Raw genomic sequence first — 26,975 nt, 5'->3', positions numbered from 1 at the left:
AGCCTAATTTACAAAGGATCTATCGTGTATCCAGACTTTTCTCCAGTGCATTGTATCCCAGATTGGCAGATCTGCCCTGCAGCACAGCAGATCTGACGATGCGATGTACGACCAACGGGGACGCGCATCTATGAGTGGGGACTCACGATATGGGCATATTTTACACGATCTGTTCCGATGCGTCGGAAACGGCCATATCGAATAAAATATCGCCAAGTGTGTAGGCACCTTTAGTGTGTTGCAAAATGACAGTAATATGGGTCTTGTACATAAGAGCTACCAAATTGTCATATTTCAAATATCAGAGACTGTATGTCCCTGTACACAGCAGCTTCCATACGGGGAACAGTGTGCTTACTGCTTGGCCAAAGGCACAATATTCCTGTTAGAAAAAAAAACCCTAAGCTTTCTGAACAGGCTGCCATGTACAGAGCACAGGACTGTAAACTTGCCATAAATGCTGAGATCTAAATGTTCGGCCTGACTGCCAAACATCTGTATCTGTGCTCCATGTGACCGCAATCCGTGGTTGGCCCATCGCTGCAGACGCATTGCCACGGCTGCCACCGTCCTACTGAATTTTCATTGGAGAATTATTAACGAACGGACAGATTTCAAGTTGAAACTTTTAGAGATCACTGGAGTTTTCTCCCATAAGTTGTGCATGTTACTCTACATTGCAATATATACACACACACACACACACACACACACACACACACACACGTTTCCCATTCTGTTCTCACTACGGACAGACGGGAAGGGAGGAATGTGCGTTACTGCTGGTGACCGCATTGTATTTACATTTATTTCTTTAATCTGTTTAATAGAGAGCAGTGAAATCTGCCAGCTGCAGACTGCCCCAATGTGATCCAACTGAGGGTGGCCCTCTCCTTGTCTGACCCAATGACTATCCTGCATTGGGTCACATGAGGTGATTGCTTCCACTAGAGCCAGATGCTGCCTTTCTGCAGATTTAATGACATTTTTACTGTATTTGAGCTTTACACGTAGGGAAACAATGCTTCGGACATGACGCTTGTGTTACCGTCTGTTTACTAGAGAGTTTGCATCTAAAAATACATATTTGGATTCCAGCATGAAGTTAGCCATATTATGGGCAGCTATATATAAATATTAATTAGCATTTGGGAGGAAGATTAGCCCCATGTACTGGCAGGAGCATGCGCACTGCGCTCCTGAGAAACAGACTGACATCAACAATTAGACAAATTTCAGCGTACTGACTGCATATGGTCACATGGGATAAGTGCCTCATGGTCTGCACGAGCGAGAGGGTGAGCGAGCGGGCGAGAGAGAGGGATTAGGGGCACAGTTTTTGGACTAGTCAGTGCTGCAGGACTGACGCACCTAAAATGGAACGGCATAGTCATCTCATGAAATGCTTAGCCCTTATGCAAACTGTGAGAGCAGTTGTATGCAAGAAATCCTAATGCTGGGTACATACCTCGCCAAACCACCGGCCGGCCGACTGTCACGGAGACCGAATGACCGGTTTGGTAAGTACACGCACTTACCAATTGGCTGCTTGATATATCTGGCCAAACATCACAAGTGGATGGGCATTTCAAATTTGCCCGCACAGTAGTTAGGTCAGTGTCGGCGGTTCCTGCGGCCAGTGTACGGGTGGGCGGTGGGTCGCCCGTACACACAGGCAGATGTACCGATATATCTGCAAGATATATCGCATCTGCCATGCTACACGGCCCACACGATATATATCTGTAAATGACGTTGTACACAGATATAACGTGTGTACACACCAGCCGATGCACTTAATATACGGTTTGCCGGCTGTACAAACAATATATTGCATAGTGTGTTACCAGCATAAGAAGGGAGACCCCCACCAATGTCTCTCTCAGTGTGAGTGGGCAACTATTTAAAAAAAAAAAACCAAACAAACACACAAGATAACAAAAAAATGACCGCCATCTCCTCTGTCCATTACCTTTATCCAGCAAAAACAGGCGTTCAAGAGAACGAAATCCCCTCTAGCAGCATACATCACTTTTAAATTGTCAAAACACGACCTTACAGTCCAGGAAAAAAAAAAAGCCTAAAACAGGTGGGATCCCTTAATTACCAGAATTATTTCAATTTATTCAAAATAATTTCAAGGGGGATGGGTTGGCCGAGATGTAATTGAGATCCTGGCGGTGAGAATCCTAGCGTCGGAATCCCGACAGCAGTCAGAATCCAGACTCCCAAAGATAAGTATTAGGCACTAGGGTAGGGTTATTGTTAGGCAGCGGGGTGGGGCTAAGATCATGCTGTGGGGAGGGAGGGGGAGGTTTAGGCTGCGAGGGTTGGGTTTAGGGTTAGTAGTAAGGTTAGATACTTCCATACAAACGTCTGTATTTCCAACCAGTCGGCATTGGGAATCTGAGCGTCAGAAATCCCGTATCCAACCCGGGTGGATAACCAGCCATCTGCACCAGTGGTTTTGGGACATACATAAGGCTAATTACTTTTTTTTTAAATAACTGAGCTGTGTACATTTTTATAAAAGAAAACAAAAAAAATCAAACTATAGAAAGCTCTAGAGTATGTTTATGATTGCTACAAAGTCTCCTAATTGGACGTCCATTATCTAAAACCACCCTGCACAGATGGCAGGCTCCCCCCTTGCCAAAGGAACACACCCATTTACCAGAAATCTGAAATGCTGGGAGAACGGAGAGGTTCAGCGAGCGGTTGCGTTTTCCCATGTCTCCTATACCGGCGGAGTGTTCTCATTACTCATCATCAATGCAGCCAACTTCTTCTACAGCTCAAAGTGTAAACTGGCTGACAGGAGTGCTGGGAACCAGCGAGTGTCCATGTTATCTCAGTGCGTCCGCAAGACTTTCCAGGGACAATGAAAAGCCAGAAAAAACTGCACATCCTCATCCAAGAGTGAACAAGTTACACATCGGTTTCTAATAATAATAATTAAAAAAAAAAGCAAAGTCTTAAAAAAAACAAAGAAGAAGTAAGAAGAAGTACTAGTTGTTTTGTATCACAGCTACATACTAAAACATTTCCCGTTCGGCTCTCACTGCAGGCATCAGGAAGGGAGGAATGTGTGTTAGGGCTGCTGGTGGCTGCAGGAGGCCGTTCTTATTCCCCCTTTTATGTTATTATTTATCTTGTAACAAATTCTGTTTAATAGTGAGCTGTGAAATCTCTCAGCTGCAGACTGCCCCAATGTGATCCAGCGGAGGGTGGTCCTCCCCTTGTCTGACCCAATGACTATCCTGCACTGGGTCACACGAGGTGATCGCTTCCACGAGGGCCAGATGCTGCCTTTCTGCAGAGATTTAAATGTCATTTATTTGGGTTTTTTGCACGCTGGAAAACAATGCGATGGACAGAAAGAAACACAACAGATTGTATTACCGTCTGTTTACTACCGAGTTTACATCTAAAAATACACGTGTGCGTTACAGAGCTAATCCTGTAACGCGATTCCAAATTACCTTTGCCGTAGGCGGGTCTTCAACCTTTGGCCCTCAAGCTGCTGTGGAACTACATATCCCAGCATGCCCTGCCACCGTTTTGATATAACGGCATGCTAAAACTGTGTCGGCGTCCTGGGACCTGTAGTTCCACATCAGCTGTAGGGCCAAAGGTCGAAGACCCATGCGGCATAGGTCTTCCTATGTAGCATTTCAAATAAGTTTAGATCCATCCACTTGATTTCATTCTAAGGGATCTATGGGCCTGATTCATAGCCGGACGCTCTGACCAGAGCGCTCGCTCTGAATCAGGGCCCTCCTACCTCAACTTGGACGGCCTTATGGACGCTCGCATAGCTGTGGGTTACCACCCACAGCTTATGCGAGCGTCCATGATGATGGTCGCGATGGTCAAGACCATCGCGACCATCGGGCTTGCGACGGAGACTCTATCAGAGCCAAAATCACTCCCACTGACATCACTACTGATGTCAGTGGGGCTGGCTTGAGACGGTAGGCGTTCCCATGGGAACGCCTCCGTCTGGCAGCAACGCCCCCGGCACGCCCACCAAAGGGGGCGTGCTGTCAATCAACAGCTTGGCTGTCGCTGTCCGGGTCTCGCGCATGCGTACGACGGAGCTCCCTCCGTCGTGCGCATTCGCATTTGGGTAACATCGACCCGCTTGCGAGCGTCCTGCGCTCGCGAGCGGGTCTGAATGAGACCCTATGTACTAAGCCCTGCAGAGAGAGAAAGTGGACGGAAATAAAGTACCAACCAATCAGCTCCTAACTCATTTTTTCAAACACAGCCTTTAAAGCGAGTTAAGAGCTGATTGGTTGGTAATTTATCTCCCTCCAAAGCTTAGTACATTGACCCCCATTGTTACATTTGAATGTGGACCTAGACTGGATATAAATGCTTGCGTCTATGTGTGGCAGCTGGAGGATGCCATCTTGGATGTATTTGCATTATTAAACATACATCTATAAAAGGACATGACAATCCCTCCAACCCGTCATGGCACCTCTGTTTGGAAGTAGTGCCTTAAGTTACCATGGATCTCTCTGTGCATGCATAGAAAAGGTGGCACGTTTTAGGAGCCTATGAGAGACCTCTCTGCATGCAAGAGAGATTTCCAGGTTCCAACTGCAAGGCAGTGTGGGTAATTTTAAAACGACCTCTCTACCTAAAGAGTACAGCATAGATCACAGCTATTAAAAGGGCATGTACATAGGAACGTAGACGGGATTTAGTCACAGCAAAGCTGTAATCTTGCAGAAAACAAGGCTTTGGCACGGGGAGAGCAGTGTGCATGTTGGCCATTATTCTTTCCATAGGAAACATCCAACAGCTTTGCTTTCATTGCAGCAATTCACGGATGGGATTAATCAATGATTTCTACCGGATACCAGCCAAAACTACGCGGCTCACAAAGAAAGGGAGCTTGGAGGAAAGAAATGAGTAACTAAAATAAAACAGCCAGGCTTTACGCTGGAGCAGTGATCATACTTTCACAGACGAGGCAAAATGGGATTTGTTCCTCTTAAAGGAACTGTTGCATCTTCTAGTATCGTAGGGGTTTTGCTTTAGTTACATCTATAGGAGGATTTACACTTTGGAATAAAAAGTTGGCTTAAATCCTCACCTATAAAAAGTATTGATGAGCGGTTTAGGTCTGGCTCAGACCTTCCCGCCAAGTTCGGATCGAGGCAAAACGTCATCTTTCACGGGCATATGTGCCGAAACTAAAACAATTCTACGGATGGGCTTAACTGTAGTAATTGTGGACTTTATTATGGATGTTTCACCTAAAGATTTATTGATTATAAAACATTTCATACTATTGTATAAGGCCGGTTATTAGAAGCAGCCAGATATTAGAATGGAATGTCATTAGAGTTCTCGCTAAGCTGTTTCAGCAAGGCGCCCTGCCCTATTTGTAAGCACCCTGTCCTCCTGCGCAGCGCCCCGCTGAAACAGCCTGCGGGTTCTGTCTCTTCCCGCAGGCCACAGTGTCCTGCGGGTGGGGAAAACGGCGACACCGCCGGTGAATGGATGACAGGCGGTGACCGGGCAACCATTCACAGTGACCACAGCGCTTGGGGGCTGAAACACTAGAAAGACACGTTTAATGATTTAGGGCTGACTGTGGGGCCTGCTTTTTAGCTGGTCATCATCATTCTACCATGGTGATGGGCCTATTTTTATGTAGAGGCCTGGAGCTGTAGCTCCATCCATCCCCATGTTAATCTAGCCCTGGGTTATGGCAGCACTTGAAGTAAAACACAACGTATGGATGTCTGCACAGTATTATTAACTGTATCAATGACTGCGGACTCGCTCACTTTACACACAAAACCACACCCCAAAAGAGCTTTCTACCACAACAAGATGGAAACCCCCAAAGCTCTGGAATACATAGGGGTAAATTTACTAAGATGGGAGTTCTATTAAGTGATGTTGCCCATAGCAACCAGACTCCAGGTATTATCTTCTAGAAGGTGCTAGATAAATGACAAGTAGAATCTGATTGGTTGGTATGGGCAACATCACTTCTTAACAGAACTCCCATCTTAGCAAATTTATTCCGTAGTGCAATTTCTTTCAATTCACCAACTAAGAAATGCAACAATGAATCAACAGCTGAAGGTGTCGGTTTAATGATCAATGGCCTGCTATCAGGGCAATATAACGGGTAAAGCTGGAGATATTGCAGATATCCTAATTTAACCAGACCACCACATAATTTTTATTTTTATTTTTTTTTGCGGGGTTGATGGAGGGGGACGACGATTGTGAACTGCAGTAATTTACCAAGCTCGGAAAAGAGAAGCTTTATGGAGCCTGGACCCCAATGGTCGTGTGCACGCAGTGGTTAAGAGGTCTGAACCCAGTAGTAAAGGGATAGCAAACACGACCATTTAATTCTCTGCTGGGGTTTTTTCCTAAAAACACCTGCAATATGCGATAAACAGCGATGAGAACTTTTCAGAGCTCAAATGTGAAAGACCCCCCCCTAACCATATCCCTAAAAACATTGGGAGCTCTCTCTCAGGCTTACAGTTTACGCATGGCCTAATAGCAAAAACTTGCGCAGGGCACGCCGGAATGTGTATTTCTACAGCAGCTGTATGGCCGCATGCTGAATTCCCCTGGTCTAGAGGTTATGTTATAGATAATGATATAGGTACATAGACCTGTACACCGAAATATACATACAGCAAGTTACAGATATAGGAGCATCACCCAGTACATAGATCTACTGCACATAGATGACTCAGTGGGGCACAAGTGCCTAGATCCATTGTTCCTACAGTAGCCACTGGCTGTAAATTAGACCTGTGACCATCTGTTCTGCAGAAAGCTGGACACACTGTACGGACGGACGCAGCCCTGTATTAATGAGATTAGATCCTTCTTCTGGTGGGAGGGGGGGGGGGGGGGAGGGCTCATGTCTTGTAACAAATAGTAAGCTACACATACCACATCTTCTCGGCTGAACAGTAACTACATACATAAGGGTTTCTTCTCGGCCAGAGATGTTTGTCTGCTCCTTGGCACTATGGCCAGGAAAGAATGTACTTTACTGCAGGGCAAGACAAAGGCTGCACTGTACTAGCACTGTAATAACCTACAGGGAAGACGACAACTCTCTGGGATCTTCCGAAAACCCATTATCTCTCTATGCAGACAATAAAAAGGATCAGACTGTGACACTGTCAAACAGCAACTTACGTCTCTTCCCCTTTAATATCAGAGTTATCTGATTTTATGACACTATGATCAACTTATCTAAGCCCAAAGTTCTGCGCGAACACCATTACAAGAATAGTTTAGAACAGGTTTATAAAACACAGCCTTCTGTATTCAACACCAAACACACAATGGAATTAATTAAAAACAGGCAACAAGACACACACACAAAAACCTCAGAAACAGTAGTTGTTACCAATTTACAGCATTTTCCAAACATAAGGCAAGATGCAGACATCCATTTGTGCTTGCTGTGACCAGTAGTGCCACCACAATGGTGCAAGCACGAATAGTCACATGTACATAAACAGCCATTTCCAGATGATGTGGCTGAACTGATAGTTAATACAACAAGCCACCCAAACCTTCCCCTATTACCAGCACTGTGAGCTGCGATCCCAGTCAGGATTCAGGTAATAAGGTTATTTGAAACAAGATACCTTCCAAAACTGGGTCAGTTCATAGAGACTCAATGGGGACGATTCAATTGATGTGCGCGCCCCCCTGCTGGCCGTCTATAGTAATGGGCGTCTATCAGAGCAATTCAATTGTTTTTCCGATAGACAGCCATTAGTAGTTTACGTGCATATCGGCTAAAACCGGTCCAAAGCGCTTGATTGGGCGTCCAAAGACCGGGTTTGGGCGCACAAACTACAATTATTTTTTGTTTAACATATTTTTTCTCGCACCTCCAGAGGCTGAAAGAAAAAAAAAATGTGTGACTGCCGCAGCGAATGGGCATCTATCGTCTAACAATTTAATTGCTCTGATAGACGACCATTACTATAGACGGCCAGCGGGGGTTGCGCGCATCAATTGAATTGGCCCCAATATTGGAACTTAGAAGCATAAACTGGCCACTGCAGATGCACCCTTTCCTCGGGGTCTGCACAATTCATCTTGCCAGGGAAAAGTGTAGGTTGGATTATAGTTTCCATCGATATAATACGTTTTCTGAGAAAACGTTTTCACAGAAGAATGACTTTATAGGGAAACTAAGTGCAAATATACTCCTTAATAAATAGCCTAGGTAACGTATCAGAGTAGATCATAAAGTCTATGGATCTGGAAGTGCAAAAGCCATTTCTGGATTTGTTACCAATACTTCCCATTTCAAAGAATATTCGTTAGCAGGGAACCTATTTAGTGGTTACCTGAAATGTCCATCTAGAAGCCAGGTTGTACAGAAGCAAATTCTGAATGATTGTTTTGATGCAGCTCATGTCTTACTTCAGCAAAGTATATACAGTAGGTCTCTGAAGAGTGGTAACAATTATGTAATCACGTTGGCAATTAATGACAGCTTGCATGAACTCCGACCCCTCCCCACCTGTGTCAGTGATGTCACCTCCAGTGAGTTCCAGCATATCACACATCTATAGTCTCCAAACACTACTGTTATTTCCTATACTTACACATCACATACCACCTCAGGAGGAGGGAGAAGAGTGTCAGAGGGGGAGATGTATCAAATCTTGGACAGAGAAAGTACCAACCAATCAGCATCTGACTGTTATTTTATAGGATGTGTTTGAAAACTGACAGAAGCCGATTGGATGGTACTTTATACATCTCCAAGGGTTAATATGGAGTGATGAGAAAGAGACGGAGTAAGAGGGGGGGGGGGGGGGAAATTAGAGATTTGGAGAAAATGATGGTGGGAGCGCTAAAGAGAGGAGGAAATATAAAAACAAAATACGAGACTACAATTAGTAAAGGAGACAATAGCGTGTGTGTTAAGGTGCCCACACACTAGGCATTCAGGTCACGATCAGATATCGTGTCAGATTTCTCCCCCTGCAGCCGTGGGCACGATTTGGTGTTAAAAACTATCCAAATTGCCCCACGATCTATCGTGCATCCTATACTATTCCAGTGCATCGTGATAAGATTTTCAGATCTTGCCTGCAGCAGCAAAGATCTGCAGACGCAATGTACCACCAGCGGGTACGCGCATCGGCATCGTAAGTAGAGACTCACGATTAGGACATATTTTACACGATCTGTCGTCCCGATGCTTTGGAATCGGGCTGATCGTGTAACATATTGCCTAGTGTGTGGGCACCTTAAGTGTATATACACATCGATCAGCCATAACATTAACACCACTGACATTGATTATCTCATTACAATGGCACCTGTCAAGGAGTGGGATAGATTAGGCAGCAAGCTTTGATGCGTGTTGGGAGCGAAGGCTACCCCTATATCCCACAGAAGGGCTACTCTAGCACAAATTGCTGAAAAAGTTGACGCTGGCCATGATAAAAAGGTGTCAGAGCACACAAAGTGTTTTGCGTAGCCGCAGACAGGTCAGAGTGCCCACCGCCGAAAGCACCTACAATTGGGCGTCAGAACTTGACCATCAAGATGGAAAAAGGTGGCCTGGTCTGATAAATGACATTTTCTTTTACATTATGTGGACGGCCGGGTGCGTGTGCGTCGTTTACCTGGGGAAGAGATAGCACCAGGGTGCACTATGGGTAGAAGGCAAGCCGGCATAGGCAGTGTGATGCTCTGGGCCCGCGGTTGCCAGCCCGTCGCTCATGGCCGCGGCACGCCTTACGGCGGCAGCACGGCGGGTGCTCTCCTTGCGGCAGTGGGCTGATGGTGTGCAGGCCGCGCATAGGGCATGTGTTATACGCGTCACGGCAGCAGTGCATGGAAAACACTGCTAGCAGACTTGCCGCTGACCGCATGAAGAGACACTGGGCACTTGTTTGGAGGAAGTGTGGGACCTGGCCATCCACCGTCCTGCCTGCACAGTCCATCAAGCAACCCCCTGCTCTCTGGCTGACAGCTCTCAGGCATCAGAGGTAGAGTCTGGCACTTTGAAAGGGGGTGTGGGGCCTGTCCATCCACTGTCCCGCCTACATTAACCATCCAGCAGCCCCCTGCTCCCCGCTGACAGCTCTCCACATTTAATTTTTGAAAAATAAAATCTGTATTAATAAATGCATTGTTGTTTTTCTATGAAAGATTTCGTTATTAGCCAGATGTTAGTTTTCAAAAGTAAAATGTGGCTCTTCAAGACATCTCATTTTTCTCAAGTAGCTCCCACCCAAATTAAGGTTGGAGACCACTGCTCTGGGCAATGTTCTGCTGGGAAACCTTGGGCCTGGCATTTATGTGGATGTTACTTTGACACGTACCTCCTACCTAATAACATTGTTGCAGACCAAGTACACCCCATCATGGCAACGGTATTCCCTGATGGCAGTGGCATCTTTCAGTGGGCTATGCTCCCTGTCACACTGCAAACATTGTTCAGGAAAGGTTTGAGGAACAAGACAAGGAGTTCAAGGTGTTGACTTAAGCTGGCCACACATCTAAAGATTATCTGTCCAACCAGCCAACTAGTTGATTGTATTCCTTACCAGATTTTCATTCCAACCAATCAGCAATTTGCTCCAAAAAGCTGGAAAATGGACCAAAACTGCTGTTTGAACAAATAGTTTAGATCAAACATTTAACAAACTTGTCTAAACTACCATTTTCATCTGTTTTCTGGCATCTAGGAGCAAATTGCTGACCATCATTTACTCCTATACGTTACCAGATTTTCATTCCAACCAATCAACAAGTTGGCTGGTTGGATGTAAGTTGGTCTAGTGTGTGGCCAGCTTTACATCGCAAATTGCTCAGATCTCAATCAGATTGGGCATCTGTGGGATGTGCTTGAAAAACAAGCCCGAGCCATGGAGGCCCCACCATGCATCTTACCAGACTTAAAGGATCTGCAAACGTCTTGGTGCCAGATACCACAGGAAACTTTCAGAGGTGTTGTGGAGTGGGGATCTACACAATATTAGGCAGGTGGTTATAATGTTATGGCGCTATATACACATACACACACACACACATATATATATATATATGCAAGTCTACAAGGAGAAAACTGCGTTCCACCTGGACAAAACGCGTTGGGTACTGTGCTGCTGATTCTCAGATGAGCTGTGTTTTATTATCTCTAATGTACAGGCATTCATATGTATTCTTGAAGCTCTGAATTTATAAACAGTGTTATACTATGTCTGTTTATGATTTTGTGGATTGTGGATTCCCATTAAAATTGTGAAAAAAATCCTACTGATGTCAGTGACCTTATGAGGATCTTCACTAAGGATTTGAGATAAGCTGTTATAATTTGATACACATGGTACGGGTTCACTCATAGCCCTCTTCACACACTTTTGGTGTTGTCTTCAAGATTATTGCGCTAGGAGGCGCCCTTGTTTTTTTATTATTTTTCAGATTGAAGAAGTTGGTGTGCTTTACAACAAGGAGCTTTTGCTGTCCAATATGAGTGGATTATTCTAGGCACTAAACACGGACTTTGGTCAAGAACTTCTATATCTATTAATTATATTTATTCACGGTCATACACCGGCCTAGCACCGAAATGACTGTTGTTCAATATAATTATATATTATACACACACACACAGATAGAGAGAGAAATCCTTATAGCCATATTGTCCTAAGTGCCGGACAAAGCCATATGTATGTATGTAGTGTGTGTGTGTGTGTGTGTGTGTGTGTGTTTATTTATTTTAGTCTGCCTTAAAAACTGAAGTGTACTTAGCACTGCAAGCTACAGTATATGTCAATCACACATTCCACAGCAGCTCTAGAAGAATGCCTTGAGAGCAGTACAGTTAGTACTAAAACTGCAGAATATCAGTCATGTGATATTACTCTTATTTACGTATTATTAATGACTATAATGATCGTTTAAACAAGATCTGTCTTTGCAAACCCAGATCTGCAACCTGCAACTTTCAAAACCACTGTCCATGTGATTCTAATAGCGTCACAGAGGAGCCAGGAATAACATCGCACATCTGCATGAGCAGACACCCCGCCACCTCGGACCGTTCTTCACACCCTGTGTGTACACTGAAGAATAACACACTTAGCATGACGACATTACACCAATGTTTGCAGCTCAGATGTCAGCTGAGTGAAGTTAAACTACATGGAAAAAATAAAATCTTATATACAAACGTCATTTGGGCTTTTTTTTTTTATATATTTGTAGGTCTGTCTGTCCGGTTATGCATTCGGACACCCCTGCACCGATTAGGATGAAACCAAAGTGAGGTGGTCTAGTTGGATCCTGGCCAGGTTTTTGGGGTTAGCGACGTGGTCAGAGCTCACGTTGGTGTACGCTGGGCAGAACTTTGACCCCAGGAGCCTGTTCTGGGCCTTCCACTGGATGGATTTGGATGAAAACTTCAGAGGGGTGGCAATTGGTCTAGGATGCCTAATGGAGTGGTTGGAGTCCCGGTCAGACCACATGCCAGAATTTTGACCAAGGGCGCTTGTTCTGGTCCTTCCACTGGATGGATTTGGACGACATCACATAATAAAACTTGAAGATTTAAACCCGGGCAACGCCGGGTACTTCACCTAGTAGTAATCTATAAAAGTATACACCAATATAGGACATTGTGTAACAAATGTCATATCCCAAATCTTTACTACTTATATGAAGTTCTCATAGCTGCCTCTAATTGAAAACCAGCAACACACCTACAAACATAGGAGGTGATAATTTTGTGGGCTGTACCCGTCATCTCGGTCGCTCTCTGCTCTGGTGCTTCTAGCACACTCTGGTCTGTATCTCAGCAGTTTGGTGCATTAACCGAGTGTGCTAGAAGCACCAGAGCAGAGAGCGATACCCCAGGCGGGAAAGAGGAACTACAGGGGATGTGACAGGTACAGGGTGCTAGAATGATCACTAGCCAAGCTCAGTGTGACATCATGGGCTACGTTATCAGGCGTGCAGAATGGCTGCTTTCTATGTTTGTAGGTGAAGGGCGCAATTTTAGACAACTCTTGGTACACACTAATAGTGCACGTTTTCCATATCCCCCTAATGCAGTGGTTCCCAAACTGTGCACCGCACCACCCTGGGGTGCCTCGGGACACTTGCAGGGGTGCCTCAGGTTGGTGGTCCAGCACCAAATCATATTCTTTATGGTAAATGTAATGAAAATATGTGGACAAACAGCAGCACAAACCTGTCCCCCACCACATAACTGACCCTAAGGATGACAGGAGCACAATTTACTACTTCACTACAATTGTTTCTGAATTTCTCAAGAACAAACTTTTGGCTTAGGGGTGCCACGAAAACAGTGCTGATACACGAGGGCGCAGTGATTCAAAAAAGTTTGGGAACCTCTGCCCTAATGGAACACAGGTGTATTCATTACAGACTAACATATTGCACAGGTGGTGGTAATTATTTCACTTGTAATCTGTAAGGGGACCTGGAAAACATGCACTGTTAAGGGGCCTATCCATTAGCAGATAAATTTGAATGATGAACGATTTATCGTTCAGTCGTTCAATTTATCTGCTAATGGATAGGCTCTGAACGATAAAAATGCGCACTCCCATGGCTGACAAATTGGGTCTTCTGTCTCTCCAACATGTTGGTCAATTATCATTTTAATGAAAATGAATAGAAACAAAAAAAAAAAAAATCCACTCCCTGAATGATGTCATGCAATATCGTTCGTCGTTTGCAAAAAATCTGTCATGTACATGAGAGATATCTTATCGCAGCAGCCCCAGGAATTTTCAAAAGATAAATATTTTGTCTTTCAGAAAGATCTGCTAATGGATAGGCCCCTTTAGTGCGTCCCGAGCACTGGATTTGAGAAGCACGGCTTTAATACATACATATGCCACTCTAGTTATTAGGTAGCATTCACGAATAAATGAAACTATTTACTTTAATGTAAAATCCATAAACAAAATACAATGAAAAATTTGCTTTTAGTAAAAAGATGGAAGAATAACTACATAACGGCATAGCCTTACCTCAAGCTCACTTATCAGATGATGCACCATATGGAGTAAATTAAATGGCCTCTGAAGCAGATTTAACAACTAGATCCTATTCATCACGTCTGTAGTGTGACTGCTCATTTCAGTACTTATTAGAAGTTTATACTAAAAACACACCCACCTTCCAGCCCACTCCAGGGGTAAAAGACCCCAAACAATAACACATTCTGCTCATTACTTTGATCTGGAAGCAGACACAAAAGCAGGTAATCCGGCAGGTGTAGGATACCTTTATCCAAGCATGCTCATTTTACCATAAAAGGAGGAGCAAGCATCTCTCAGGATAATCTGGTTTACGCTCAGAGCTGGGTATGCAACACCACACATTCAATCAGCAACTAGGGCATCTTATAATCAAAGTCACCACTTTCTGATTTAAGTCGCGGGCCCATCAGTCTTATTTGCGTCACAGGCTCCTTATTCTTCTCTGGAAACGGCACAGCAGGTTCAGCCTTTCTAGGCTCTGTAAAGCAAATGTGTTCTTATTGACGACTGCTGACTTTAGCCTCCACACTCCACTTCCATGATGCAGTGGCCAGACAGCAGGATGCCATGGACATTACGGGGCCCATTCACAGTTGTACGGCAAGTTGGCTGTGATTAAACTTGCATGGCATGCACGGGACTAAGACTTGGTACATACTAGAACGACCGGCAATCTTGCCGATGTTTGGGGCGAATTACCTTCTCCCCGGACCATGTAAGATTGTCGGTACACATTAGAAGATTTCATGAGCGACGGAACGATGCGTCGTTCCATCTTTCGCTAATATGCACTCCACCGCATGCAATATGGTGGGATTGGGCGTGCTGCACGGCCAATCACACGACATCGCATTCGACCTGCGGGAGTGCGCAGTCGGACATACAACACTGTATGATATGCCCCATTTGTCATTTTGGTTTGGACAAATTGGACCGATATTGTGCAAGAGAGCACACCATCCCTATCGATACACTTTTTCAAATAGCCGCTTGGTGTAAGAGATCTGTCTGACAACAGTTGGTTCTCTCTGGTTGTGCAACCTTGCATAGTAGGCAATTCAGTCTACGTGTCCTACATGCGAACACCCCATTAACGCCCACTGAGCTGCAAGTGGAATTATGACTGGGATGCGTGCGTCTCTGAATCCCCGGTAGATGCGCACTGTTACAGTACGTGCACTGTGCTAGAGATTGCAAGAACCATCCGCAAAACAGACTTTTGTGCAACACTGCATCTGGGTTTAGCCAGATGCTGGGATGTCTCCAGTTCTGGACATCTGGAATATGTAGTGAATAAAGTAATTGTACCTAGCGCTAACCTTTATATAATCCTGGCCATGTATGTTGGTACGGTTTTGAAAACAGTGAGGAAGTCAATATGTCGGACAGTAATGTATAGCAATGTAAAGGAAAGATGACAGTGTAAAATGGTTTTGATCAATATTATTATTGGTCAAAACCATTTTACACTGTCATCTTTCCTTTACATTGCTATACATTACTGTCTGACATATTGACTTCCTCACTGTTTTCAAAACCGTACCAACATACACGCCCAGGATTATATAAAGGTTAGCGCTAGGCACAATTTCTTTATTCACCATTTATTTTGGAGTTTGGACAACTCTGTGCCCAGCTGCTTCCAATACATCTGGTGGGAATACTGTAGCGCTGGTGTGCACAACCCGGATTTATCTGGAATATGTAAGTATAGGTAAATACACTGGATGTAGGACTTTATATTTTATGTAGGTGCATTTGATACGATGATCTTCCCACACCAGACTATGGGGCCCATTGATCAACAATCGCATTTGCAATGTGATCTGGGCATGTTACTAGTTCCCATGATCGCACTGCAAGATGCGAACTAAAGCTGGGTACACATCAGAAAGATATATCTGCAGATGATGGATGTTCGTACACACTGAACCACCATCACTGCGGTCCTTTCGGCCTCTGCAGCAAGTGTACGAGCAGGCGGCAGCCATTGCCGTGTAGGGTTTCTCTGGAACCCTCTCCCGGCTAGTATTGCGATGTGTAGTTCATAGGCTACAGCAGCACTATGCCATTTTTAGACGGCGGAAGTTGCGGGTTTCAAGCAAGATTGACATCGCACCCCCATAGGGTTTGCGACTGCTGTCGGAAATTGACGGACAGCAGCAGATATCGGAAATATTTCCAGCAGCCCCTTCATAATCAGAGAATATCCAGCAACTAGTTAATGGTAAATAGGCCCCTATGTACAGTAAATGCTTAGTAGTCTGGATTTGCTACATGATGTAAGCCCCTCCCACTTCAAGTGTGAATACTAATTCTAATGCTACGATTGGGTACAGGTTTTCCCAACAGTGTCTATTTCATGGTGGTTCTTCTAACCCAAGTTTTGAAGAATAAATGCAATAGACGCTCTGACTTTAGTTGTACAACATGAGAACGATGTAGTAAAAACAATAGAATGGCAACGTAAAATACATCATACTAAAACCGTGGAAGGGGTGTATACGTCACTGCGGGTGGAGAAGCCCTTTCTTTTTGCTCTGCGCAGTCTGTGCCATGTAACGGTGCCTCAATTCAGATTACTCAGACTTAATGCATTCAAATTTGGATTAGATGTCGTAAAACAGCAAACAAAAAGTATGGTGGTCGCTCATATCAGCTTAATGACATAGCACAGCTCAGCAACGCTGAAACCGGGAGGTAATTAGGCATCTTGCATTCCACGTAGCGGAAATAGCCCACAGAATAAGAAGGTGGTGACAGCATGGCGTAATGACGGGAGCAAACTCAGAACACAGAATGTATGTCAGAAGCCCTCAATCCGCCTCTATGCTGCTGTCACTGAGCATATCTGCTGCTTGTCCTGACATACCGTGGAAAGTACGGCCCGAGGCCCCATCCTTCCCCTATGCTGCACTTAGACATCTCCCGTCTGAACTATCTTTTGTAAGAGGTTTTTTTTTTTTCCTCTAGTAATAGAAAATTCCACTTGCGCATTTTCATAGCACAATGCTTGAACATACAGTATAAAAGAAACGACAATCTATGATTACATTGGAACACTGCACCTAAAAGGTGCAGAGGAAAAGTCTGAAATCCCATAAACCGCCCGGATTTCAGGACAGAATTCCAAAGCCGTGAAAAATCAGTTTAAAACGCATTTTCATTTAATTACATGAAGCGTCTGACAGGGCTTTAATACTTTTTACAGCTGGATATATTAAAGTTACGCATAATATTCCAAGACACATACTGCTTCACCCACACACACAAAAAAAATAAAAAAAAAATAGTTTTCCTCTACATCCGGCTTTGGATCCATCAATCCAATTTGCAGTTTTATGCGCTAATTTATATCATATGGTACAGAACACTGGCAATAAAATACTTGGGAGTCTGAATAAAAAGATTTACCTGGGCATGAACTATAAGGCATAACTTGCTGTTTGGGGCAGGATGTAGTCATAATCCCAGCGTGCTGGAGATTAGGTTTAGGCACTAAGGGGGGGGGGGGGGGGGGGGAGGGTTAGGGGTAGAGTTAGGTGTCGGTATCCTAACCCTATCAGGGTGCCGATGTCAGGATTCTGACCACTGGCATCCCATTTGGGCCTTCCCACACTTTGTACCAGAAATAAGTTGCTGTGAAAAGAAGGTAACAAATTAACCCTCACTGCCAATTGCAAACAGTGTAATAAGAAATACTAAGCAAATGACGTTACCAATATGTAAGATTATTCTTATAAGCATGGTAAGGAATACCATCAATAAAACGCAGCCAATATATATAGCCTAGCTGCATAATCTGCCTCCCGGCCAGACAGCTCCATGGGTGCAGTACTGTAGAATGGGACCGTAATAGACGTTTTTCCTTTAATACAGAAGTAGGGGGCGATTCAATTCAGCGCGCTGTTAATAGACCCGGGAAGGAGTTCCCTGAGCTATTCAATTCAGCGCGCTGTTAGGCCGACTAAAGGATTTCTGTGAGCAGAAATCCGACTACAGTGCCAGCCGCGAGGCTGTCTGCTGGCTTAGCGCGGCACTAACAGCCTTGCGGCCAGCACTTAGGTCGGAGGACGATGGTTCTCGCGACTAAATACCCAGGTTAAAGTCACGAGAACCGGCATTCTCCGACTTAATTTGTAATAATCGGACTAAACAGCGTAGTGAATAGAATCGCTCTGGGACCAACCTCCCGGCGCTATTCACCTCGCGCTTAATTGAATCTCCCCCATAGAGAAGAATTTTTTAATCCAAACCGTCATCTCCTAGCTACATGGACAAAGGAAAAGTTCAGGCTAACTTTTGCAGCGAGTCATGCAGATAATCTCCATCCTTTCTTAATGGGCATGCTCACTGCTAATTCTGCCAACACCACATTACTAAGACAAGTTAATAAGCCAGCAACGCATTCATTTATGAACGAAAAAAAAAAAAAAGTTAACCAGTCTATAAAACAGCCGGCCCTTGCAGAGTAACACCCTTTTCGTTTTATGATGATTGACGCGTCCTGCGCTCCCTGATTTTCTGTATACACAAGGCTTTTAACCACTAGCAGTAACAGGCTCATTAACAGCACCACTGAATAAGCAGAGAACACGAGCTGCAGATACCTCCAGCATCACAAGTTTCTCAAGCTCTACACATTCTTTTCCCAAAACATGATTTCCTCCTGCAGTGCCAGAACATTTAGCTAGAACAGAACACTGCTGGGTTTGTCAAAATAAGCCACAGATCTATCAGCCTTTCACGGTCATGCATTTGTTTGGGCAGCACGTTTGTTGGGATTAGCATTACAGCCTCGCAGCACTGAGGTCTTGAGTTCGATTCCCACCAAGACCCTAACAGTGTGGAGTTTGTATGTTCTCCCTGTGTTTCTGTGGGTTTTTTCCCCTCCACTTCAAAAACATACTGGTAGGTTAATTGGATTCTGACAAGCATAAAATAGGCCTAGTGTGTATTCCAGTGGGATTATAGATTGTAAACTCCACTGGGGCAATGGACAGACGCGATTGGTAAAAAATATTCTCTTTAAAGCGCTACGGAATATGTGCATAAATAACTGTAAATAATAATATATTGGTTGTCTACAGTTTTGTACACTGGCTGGTGTTGTGAAAAGTGGACTTGCCATCAGCACACTACATCTGCATGCTTCATTAATAAACCAGAGCCCAAAAATGAAATGTTCAAAACACGAATCATTAAAAGTGAAGAGTTCATCTTATGGGCAGATTTTCTTAGATATTTTTTAATTAAAAGATATTAAAATCCTCGCAATAGAGCCGAGCGGCTATTTGCTAATAAACTCCCATCCCACAGCTACAGTGTATCTAGTTTACATAAAGACTCTGCAAGTTACACAACATATACTTGGTCTACACTTGGGGCCTGATTCAGAGCCGCTCGTAAGCGGCCGCTCGTTCGTTCCGAGCATGCGCGAACCAGTCAGTGCGGCCGAAAATCGTTTGTTCGCTAATCAGCGAATGCCTGCTATTTTGAGTGACAGGAGGAGGCGTATGTGGGTGGTAACATGGGAAGGTGCTTGAAAACGGGGAGTAGAGATCCGAACGCAGGCGTGCTTAAAGGTCAAAATGGGCGTTTTATGGGTGTGCATAATTAATACAGCAGCGTCATTGACCACGTCACTTGGTTATTTTATAATCAGAACTGCTCGCAAGATTGCGGTAGGAAAAACCAACCACAAGAATAGCGAGCAGTTCATACGCTGGTCGATGTACTCGATTAATCTAATAAATAGCGGACATGACGTAGGATGCGAGCGGCCAGGGGGCGTAGTTATCCAAAAAACGACCGCAAGTTTTGTTCGCTCGTTCAGACCTAGAGGCGTGAACAGACCGCAAAGAGCGAACGGTTCATTTGAATAGCCAGCCCCTTTTTTCTGAACGAACGACCGCAAATAGCGTCCGGCTCTGAATGAGGTCCTAGATCTCCAATGAATCATAAAGGTTAGAATAGCATTTTACACTATACATGCAATGCCAGCAAAGTCATCCAGACAGCATCGCAGTAAGGCCTGGGAGAGGCACAGAGACCTGAATTCACTTGCGCCCCCCCCCCCCCCAAACAAGTGCTAGATACATGTTGCTATAGTGTATCTGACAAATAGGATAAACATTACAACTGCACATTTCGTACATTAGGACTAAACGGTTGCGGAGAATCTGTTGCGCTCTATAAAGAAAAGTCAACAATGATTTAGTCCTCCCTGAGAAAAAAAAAAAAAAAATTTTCTACAATAGGCAAAATTATTTCAATGTACAACTGTGACTGGTCAGTGTTCCTCCCAGGCTGTTTTCTGCGGGTGCACTACCCGGCACTTTGGGAGTCTGCAAGTGGGGACAGTATCTGGGAGCTGTATAAAAAGGACCAGATCCTACAGACTTTGCAGCTTTTTCAGAATCAGATGACTGGGCCTCTAATAATAAGAGGAGAATTTATATATAAAACGTGATTTCAAGTTTAAATCATTATAAGGTCAGGGTTTAAAACATTTATTATTACGAGGGCCCCCACCCGGCTACTACTTGATACCACCCGGCTGGAAAACTTTTCTGGGTAGAACTCTGCTGGTCAAACTGAATTTGCTCTGTAGAAACATGAAAAATGCAATTATTGCCAAATCCTGTACAGAACTCTTAGCCTACCAAAGATTTAGATGCAGGGCAAAAAGCTAGAATGGAAAAAACACGACAGCATGTGATTTATGCATGCTGTAACATCACTGGAAACGTCAGTTTGTGTAGAGCACTTCAGCCACCCAGAAAACATACACAACCCCAATCACAACTTCTGACTCTACATGGCCCCAGAGTAACACAAGACGGAGAAGTACATTATTTATCATGATTATTTTATTACCAGTTATTTATATAGCGCACACCTATTCCGCAGCGCTTTACAGAGAGTATTTATCCATTCACATCAGTCCCTGCCCCAGTGGAGCTTACAATCTATATTCCCTACCACATGTGCACGCACACACTTACACACTAGGGTTAATTTTTGTTTAAAGCCGATTAACCTACCAGTATATTTTACCGGAGCACCCGGAGGAAACCCACACAAGCACAGGGAGAATATACAGTACAAACTCCACACAGTTAGGGCCACAGTGGAAATGGACCCCACAACCTCAGTGCTGTGAGGCACTAATGCTAACCATTACACCGTCTGTGCTGCCCCTGCTTTCTATAAATGACGAAAACGACAGATTGAGTATATCAAGGTTCAAACCGGTCTATCACCTATGAAAATTATACAAAAGGCAACATACAGTATTTGCCAAAAGTGTCTTTACCTGTTAGATTATTTTTGTTACCCTCAGATCCATAAGTAAAAACATACAATGTCATGACAGACGACAAACCAAGAAAGCCACCAGCTGCGTTTGTACCCAGAAGCTGGTTAACATTTCTACTGTACCCTAAAATGCTTCCGGGAGGGAGGGAGTGAGTGAGTGTGTGTGTGTGTTATATCGCATATGAAGCCCAAAAACAGAAGTTACTATGAGACAGCATCTGCATAAATTACAGATCACCAACGGCCATGTCCTTGATTTCTGTTCATCTGCTTCTGCAGCAAACAGAACAGGGGGTGGAGGGTGACGGGACACCTCACAGGTGAACGGTAATGTTTATCAGGTTCTTATAGCAGGATGAGCCTGGGGTTACTATAACAGGAGAGCAGAAAGTAGCTAAGGAAAGCCAAGTGAAGGCTATTTTAACAAGTAAATGATTTGGCTGTGGAACACCCATACACCACTCTGCTGCTCACAAAACAAAAGATTGCTAGGCTACTAGGAGTTTGATTTTTGGGGATTTTTTTTTTCTTTGAACCACTTAAAAGAAAAAAAAATTAAAAAAAAAAAAAAGGAAGAAGGATCAACAGATATTTTTATACCTGGGGCAAAGCGGTGTTGAGCTGCCTTTGTAATGAGTCCCGTTCATGGGTCACCTCCTGTAGTTTGCCCTGATTTAATCCGAGTGTCTCTTGGGTCTCTCGTAGAGTATCCAGCAGCCGGTCTCTTTCTTCTAGCATAGAAACCATGAGTTGCTCAAAGTGAGAGTCAGAGTCTGTTTGTTGGGGAGAGCCCGATCCATGGCCTCCATTCCCCCCGGAAGGCATCTCAGCCTCGCTGATCGTGGGCATCACTTCGCACATCATCTTAAAAAAAAAAATAAATAAATTAAAAATGAGCATCAATTCGGTGACCACGCCTTACCAAACTCATCTAATGAGATTCAATGTAATACGGTAAATCAAATAAAAAACTATTACATTTGTCTAAATGATGTCACTAGAGCCTATGGAGCAGATAAGCAGCATCGTCAGGATTATTAGTCCAATCCACAAAATATCGGCCTCCACTGGACTTTATTCTCAATGTACTGCGTAAAATAAGTTCGTACGTCGACAGGTTCTGAATGTCGACATGGACATAAGGCTGACAAGGAAAATATTAACATGTTCATAATGTCGATAATTAACATGTCAGTCTTTTTAGTTAGGTTTAAGGTTAGGTTAATAATAATAATAATAATAATAAATAATATTATTATAAAACCACAACAGTTACGGGAAATCAATTGTTTGCGCCGGGCGTCTAACTAATGGGCGTCTATCAGTGTAATTCAATTGTTGCTCCGATCAGACGGCAATTAGCCGCGGCTGAAACTTTTTCTTGCCTCTGGAGGTGCGAGAAAAAAATGTGTTTAAAGTCCATAGTTTGGGCGTCCAAATGGTAGTTTGCGTGCCCAAACCAGGATTTTAGACGGGTTTAGCCACTCTGCGCAGCTAAACCCCCCTTTTTTGTTTGGACGTGTTACATACGACTGCGTCTGATCAGAGCAACAACTGAATTGCTGCGATAGATGCCCATTAGTTAGACGCCTGATGCAAACAATTGAATTCCCTCGTGTATGTTGACAGTCTGGTGTCAACATGTTAAAAAATGTCGAACTAATGTCCATATCGACATTCGACTGTCAACTTTTCATACTAAGCCTGAGGAGAACATAATTTATTACGACAATTCTTTTTTCACAGAACAAGGGGTACGAAATAGGAAGGGTAGAGTGGTGATATTAGAATCAGAAAGGTGCATGCAATAGCAACAACAAATCAGACAGGCCCCAAAATATCCACTGGTTTGCTAATACATCTTTTCCACCAAAAAATCAGGTCCGACCTGGGTTTTTGGACATGGTTCCAACCCTGGTCAGACCCAGGTCAGACCCATTTACACTGCAGCTTTGATCTGGGTTACTCCCAGGTCAGCCCTGTTCACACTGAACTCAGGTCTGCCCTGCTAAACCCGTGAGGTCATAAAAAGTGGGAGGTGAATGCCCCACAACCACCAATCAGCTCATTTTAGGTATGACCCAGGTCAGATAACCCGGGTTGAACCGTTTACACTGCACCATTACCCAGGTCCATCCTGGTAGCTACCTGGGTTGGATTGCTGGGTCACTTGACCTGGGTTATTTTTCAGGGACCCTTTTACACTGAGCTGCGACCCGGGTAGACCCAGCAAAAACCCAGGTTTTTGCTCTGGTGTAAAAGGGGTTTAATTAAGTGAGAGAAGGTTCAATAAAGGCTTAAAAGAAGTGGAATGAAGATCTCAATTTGATCTACTTAATGGAGGCTCTTCAATTATGGCTTAAATTAATCACACTACCCTTACATATAGCACTTGTGTATTTGCTAGTTAAGTATGTTTGGCAAGTGACAGACAACTTCAATTCAACTTGGTGACCCCTAGGTTCTATACATCTGTTATCTCAAGTCACTGATGAGCTGGAAACAGATTTGTAACCAGATGCAGACAGACAAGAGGTACAGTGTAAACATACTGTCCCCCCAGCAAGAAAGGGGGAAAAAAACAAACTATTCTGCAATATAGTAATGTTGCTATAGTACATTATAAATCTGTACAAGCTGGGATAAAAGTACAAGATATGTGTTACCATATAGTCACGCAATATACGCAATAGAAACGCACAAGGATAAGTAATTAAGCAGTATACTGATAAAACACATGACTACGAAGACAACACAAACAACAAGCTACTGATACAATAAATAATGATCCCAAGTGTTTCAAGTACTGATGTATGCTGTAATATATATTATGACCATCAAAATCTCAACAGTATACAGACAGAAGTATATAACACACCAAAAGACATGTATGGAAATAGTAAAGCCATTGTATACCATTCTTGAACAATAGACAGGGAAGAGAAATAAGGATATAAAACATTAATAAGGATGTGAACACAAAGATTTACCAACAGTAATAACTAAAACAGTATAGTCATTCATTGGGGCAACAGAGACTTTTTTATATCAATTTATATATGTCACTGCACTACATCACTTTTATGTAAACTGATCAGAATGGTGAGTGGCTCAAGCAAACTGGGACAGATTTACACCTTTATCAAACCATCCTGAAGTATGAAAAAAAAGGCAATAAACAGACAAATAGATATGATACGAAGGGGGAAATTCAATCATGTGCAATGCCGGCGTTATGTCGTCAGAACAACATGGGAACGCTCATAAAAGTGGTGCAAAGCTCGTTTTACCTTGCACTCCCATATGGTGCGCCGTACAAAGAGCAATATTGTCCTACCAGTTAGTATCGGCAGTATGTGCTCCTATATGGTGTTTCGTTCAATGGGCCCCATGACAGAAATAGTACGAGACTAGAATATACATAGTATGATCAGCTATATTTTGAATAGAAGTAAATTTAAAATAATATACTATTCATATTGTCAAGACTGTCTATTTATCAAGCTATGATAACCCCTTTCTCCAGCAAAAAAAGGGGTTATCATTGCTTCTCACTATTTAAACCACATAGAACCCACCGGTCCTTCTATTATTGCATGTTACAGCTGCGAAGTGGATAGGTAATGCCATCTTGAGCTTGGGGGCCAGCAATTTAGCAGAGGCTTTGATGGATCCCCTACTGGTCTGCACTCGCATATTGATGGAACCCAAATGCTGCCAGCAACGCAGTATGAAAACTCAGCTTAGGAGCAAGGTTTTTCCCGGGGCTTCAAGCTGAGCACCGGTTTCATAAAACTTCTCAGAAACAGAGTTCTGCATCGCTGCTATACAGGGGCAAAGTCATTGGCCCACCAACGATAAATAGACCCCACAGTATGACCAGCTATACAGTCTAAAGACATATATAAAACAGTAAGAAAGAGAAATGTGAATGTTATAAGGCTATAATAATCTTTTTTAACAACATACAGTATATAAAAGTATTAAACATGAAGAGACAGGACAATATGAAGGTTAAGGATACAATAGCATGGCCATACTGTACATATAATTATTATATTATTTACTGACATTACAATATTAATTGTATAAGGATGCATAACAGGAGTATGACCATACAGTAAATTTATAAAGACAGCACTAAGAAACATGGCAGTATAAAGCTATAAAATATATATAAGTATATAAAACACTGAAACTTGGCAAGATAAAAACTGTAACTATATATGAATAGTATATGATTATAATATACATAGTTGGCCATAAAGCCCACATAAGTATATATAATACTAGGAGACAGGATAATATTAACAGTATGACATAATATACAAAGCATTACAACACAGCACACATCATATGGCACATTAATAATAAATACAATGGCCATAGAGTACATAAAAGTATATAATACTAAAAGACAGGGTAATATTAATAGTATGACATAGTATACAAAGTATCACAGCACAAATAAGTGTTACAAATATTATATATAACTAGGAGATATGGCACATTAATATAAATATACATACAATGGCCATAGAGTACACAGAAGTATATAATAGTAAAAGAGCCAGGGCAATATGAATAGTATAATATACATATTAGTATGGCCATACAATACATAGAAGTGTATATATACATATATCCCCTATCGTTACCTTGCTCCCGCTGTCTGCCCGCTACAGTGTCAGGGCGAGCCCGGTTCCGTGTACCATGTACCGGGGCCGGTGGGAATGTGTGAGGGGTGAGGGGGGGATCCCGGGGTACGTAGAGCGGAAGGGGGACCCCACGGTCGGTTCCTGCGCCGGCCCCGGTGCGCCCTGCTGTCCCGTGTCCCTTGGGCGGTCACGGGCGGAGCGCAGGCTGGGGAATCCCCTGTTCGGTGTCCCGGGCTCCGGCGTCAGGCCGCCTCTATGCTCCCGGCATACACCGCGGTGACTGGTCGGTGCGTGACGTGCCGGCACACATTGCGTCACGCAGGGGGCGGGACCAGAGACCTGCTGTTACCAGGGGAACGGCGGAGTGACACAGAGACTGACATGTGACCAATGAGACTCACTGAGGAGAAGGAGGAGGCGGGAAATACTAATGTGAGTGGGACAGACTGTCACTGTCTGTGAGGTGACTGAGCTGCTGTGAGAGGGGATCATACACAGTGAGGAGGAGCAGTGGGAGAGCGAGAGAGGTATTTGCTGAGTGTGAGGCATGATAGAGGCAGTACAAGAGCGGAGTATGATGAGGAGAGAGATAGGGAGGCATCTGCTGGGTATGAGACAGTGAGGAGTGGGAGAGAGGGGTCTGCTGAGTATGAGAGTGAGGAGAGGGGAGGCATCTGCTGAGTGTGAGGAGTGGGAGAGAGAGGGGTCTGCTGGGTATGAGACAGTGAGGAGTGGGAGAGAGAGGGAGGGAGGTATCTGCTGAGTATGAGACAGTGAGGAGTGGGAGAGGGAGGCATCTGCTGAGTATGAGACAGTGAGGAGTGGGAGAGAGAGGGAGGTATCTGCTGAGTATGAGACAGTGAGGAGTGGGAGAGAGGGGTCTGCTGAGTATGAGAGTGAGGAGAGAGGGAGGCATCTGCTGAATCTGAGGCATGAGTGA

The 26,975-nt window shown here is 43.9% G+C and overlaps 1 protein-coding gene across 9 annotated transcripts in view; it reads right to left on the bottom strand.

Annotated features, from left to right (window-relative positions):
• PPFIA1 (PPFI scaffold protein A1) overlaps positions 1-26,343 on the bottom strand; it is a 91,035-nt gene extending 64,692 nt beyond the window's left edge. For all 9 annotated transcript variants that reach the window (XM_088458243.1, XM_088458245.1, XM_088458244.1 and 6 more), the window contains exons 1-2: positions 26,036-26,343; positions 21,978-22,241 (exon numbers count right to left, since the gene is read on the bottom strand). In XM_088458243.1, the coding sequence (XP_088314369.1) occupies positions 21,978-22,241 (264 nt within the window). In that variant the 5' untranslated portion in view covers positions 26,036-26,343. The remainder of the gene's footprint in view (positions 1-21,977; positions 22,242-26,035) is intronic.
• Positions 26,344-26,975: the final 632 nt, after the last annotated feature.

This window comes from Taudactylus pleione, unplaced genomic scaffold (assembly GCF_031769625.1).
Source record: "Taudactylus pleione unplaced genomic scaffold, aTauple2 ptg000820l, whole genome shotgun sequence".
Lineage (NCBI taxonomy): Eukaryota > Metazoa > Chordata > Amphibia > Anura > Myobatrachidae > Taudactylus > Taudactylus pleione.
The sequence above is the reverse complement of the archived record's forward strand: the minus strand, read 5'-3'. Positions and strand labels throughout refer to the sequence as shown.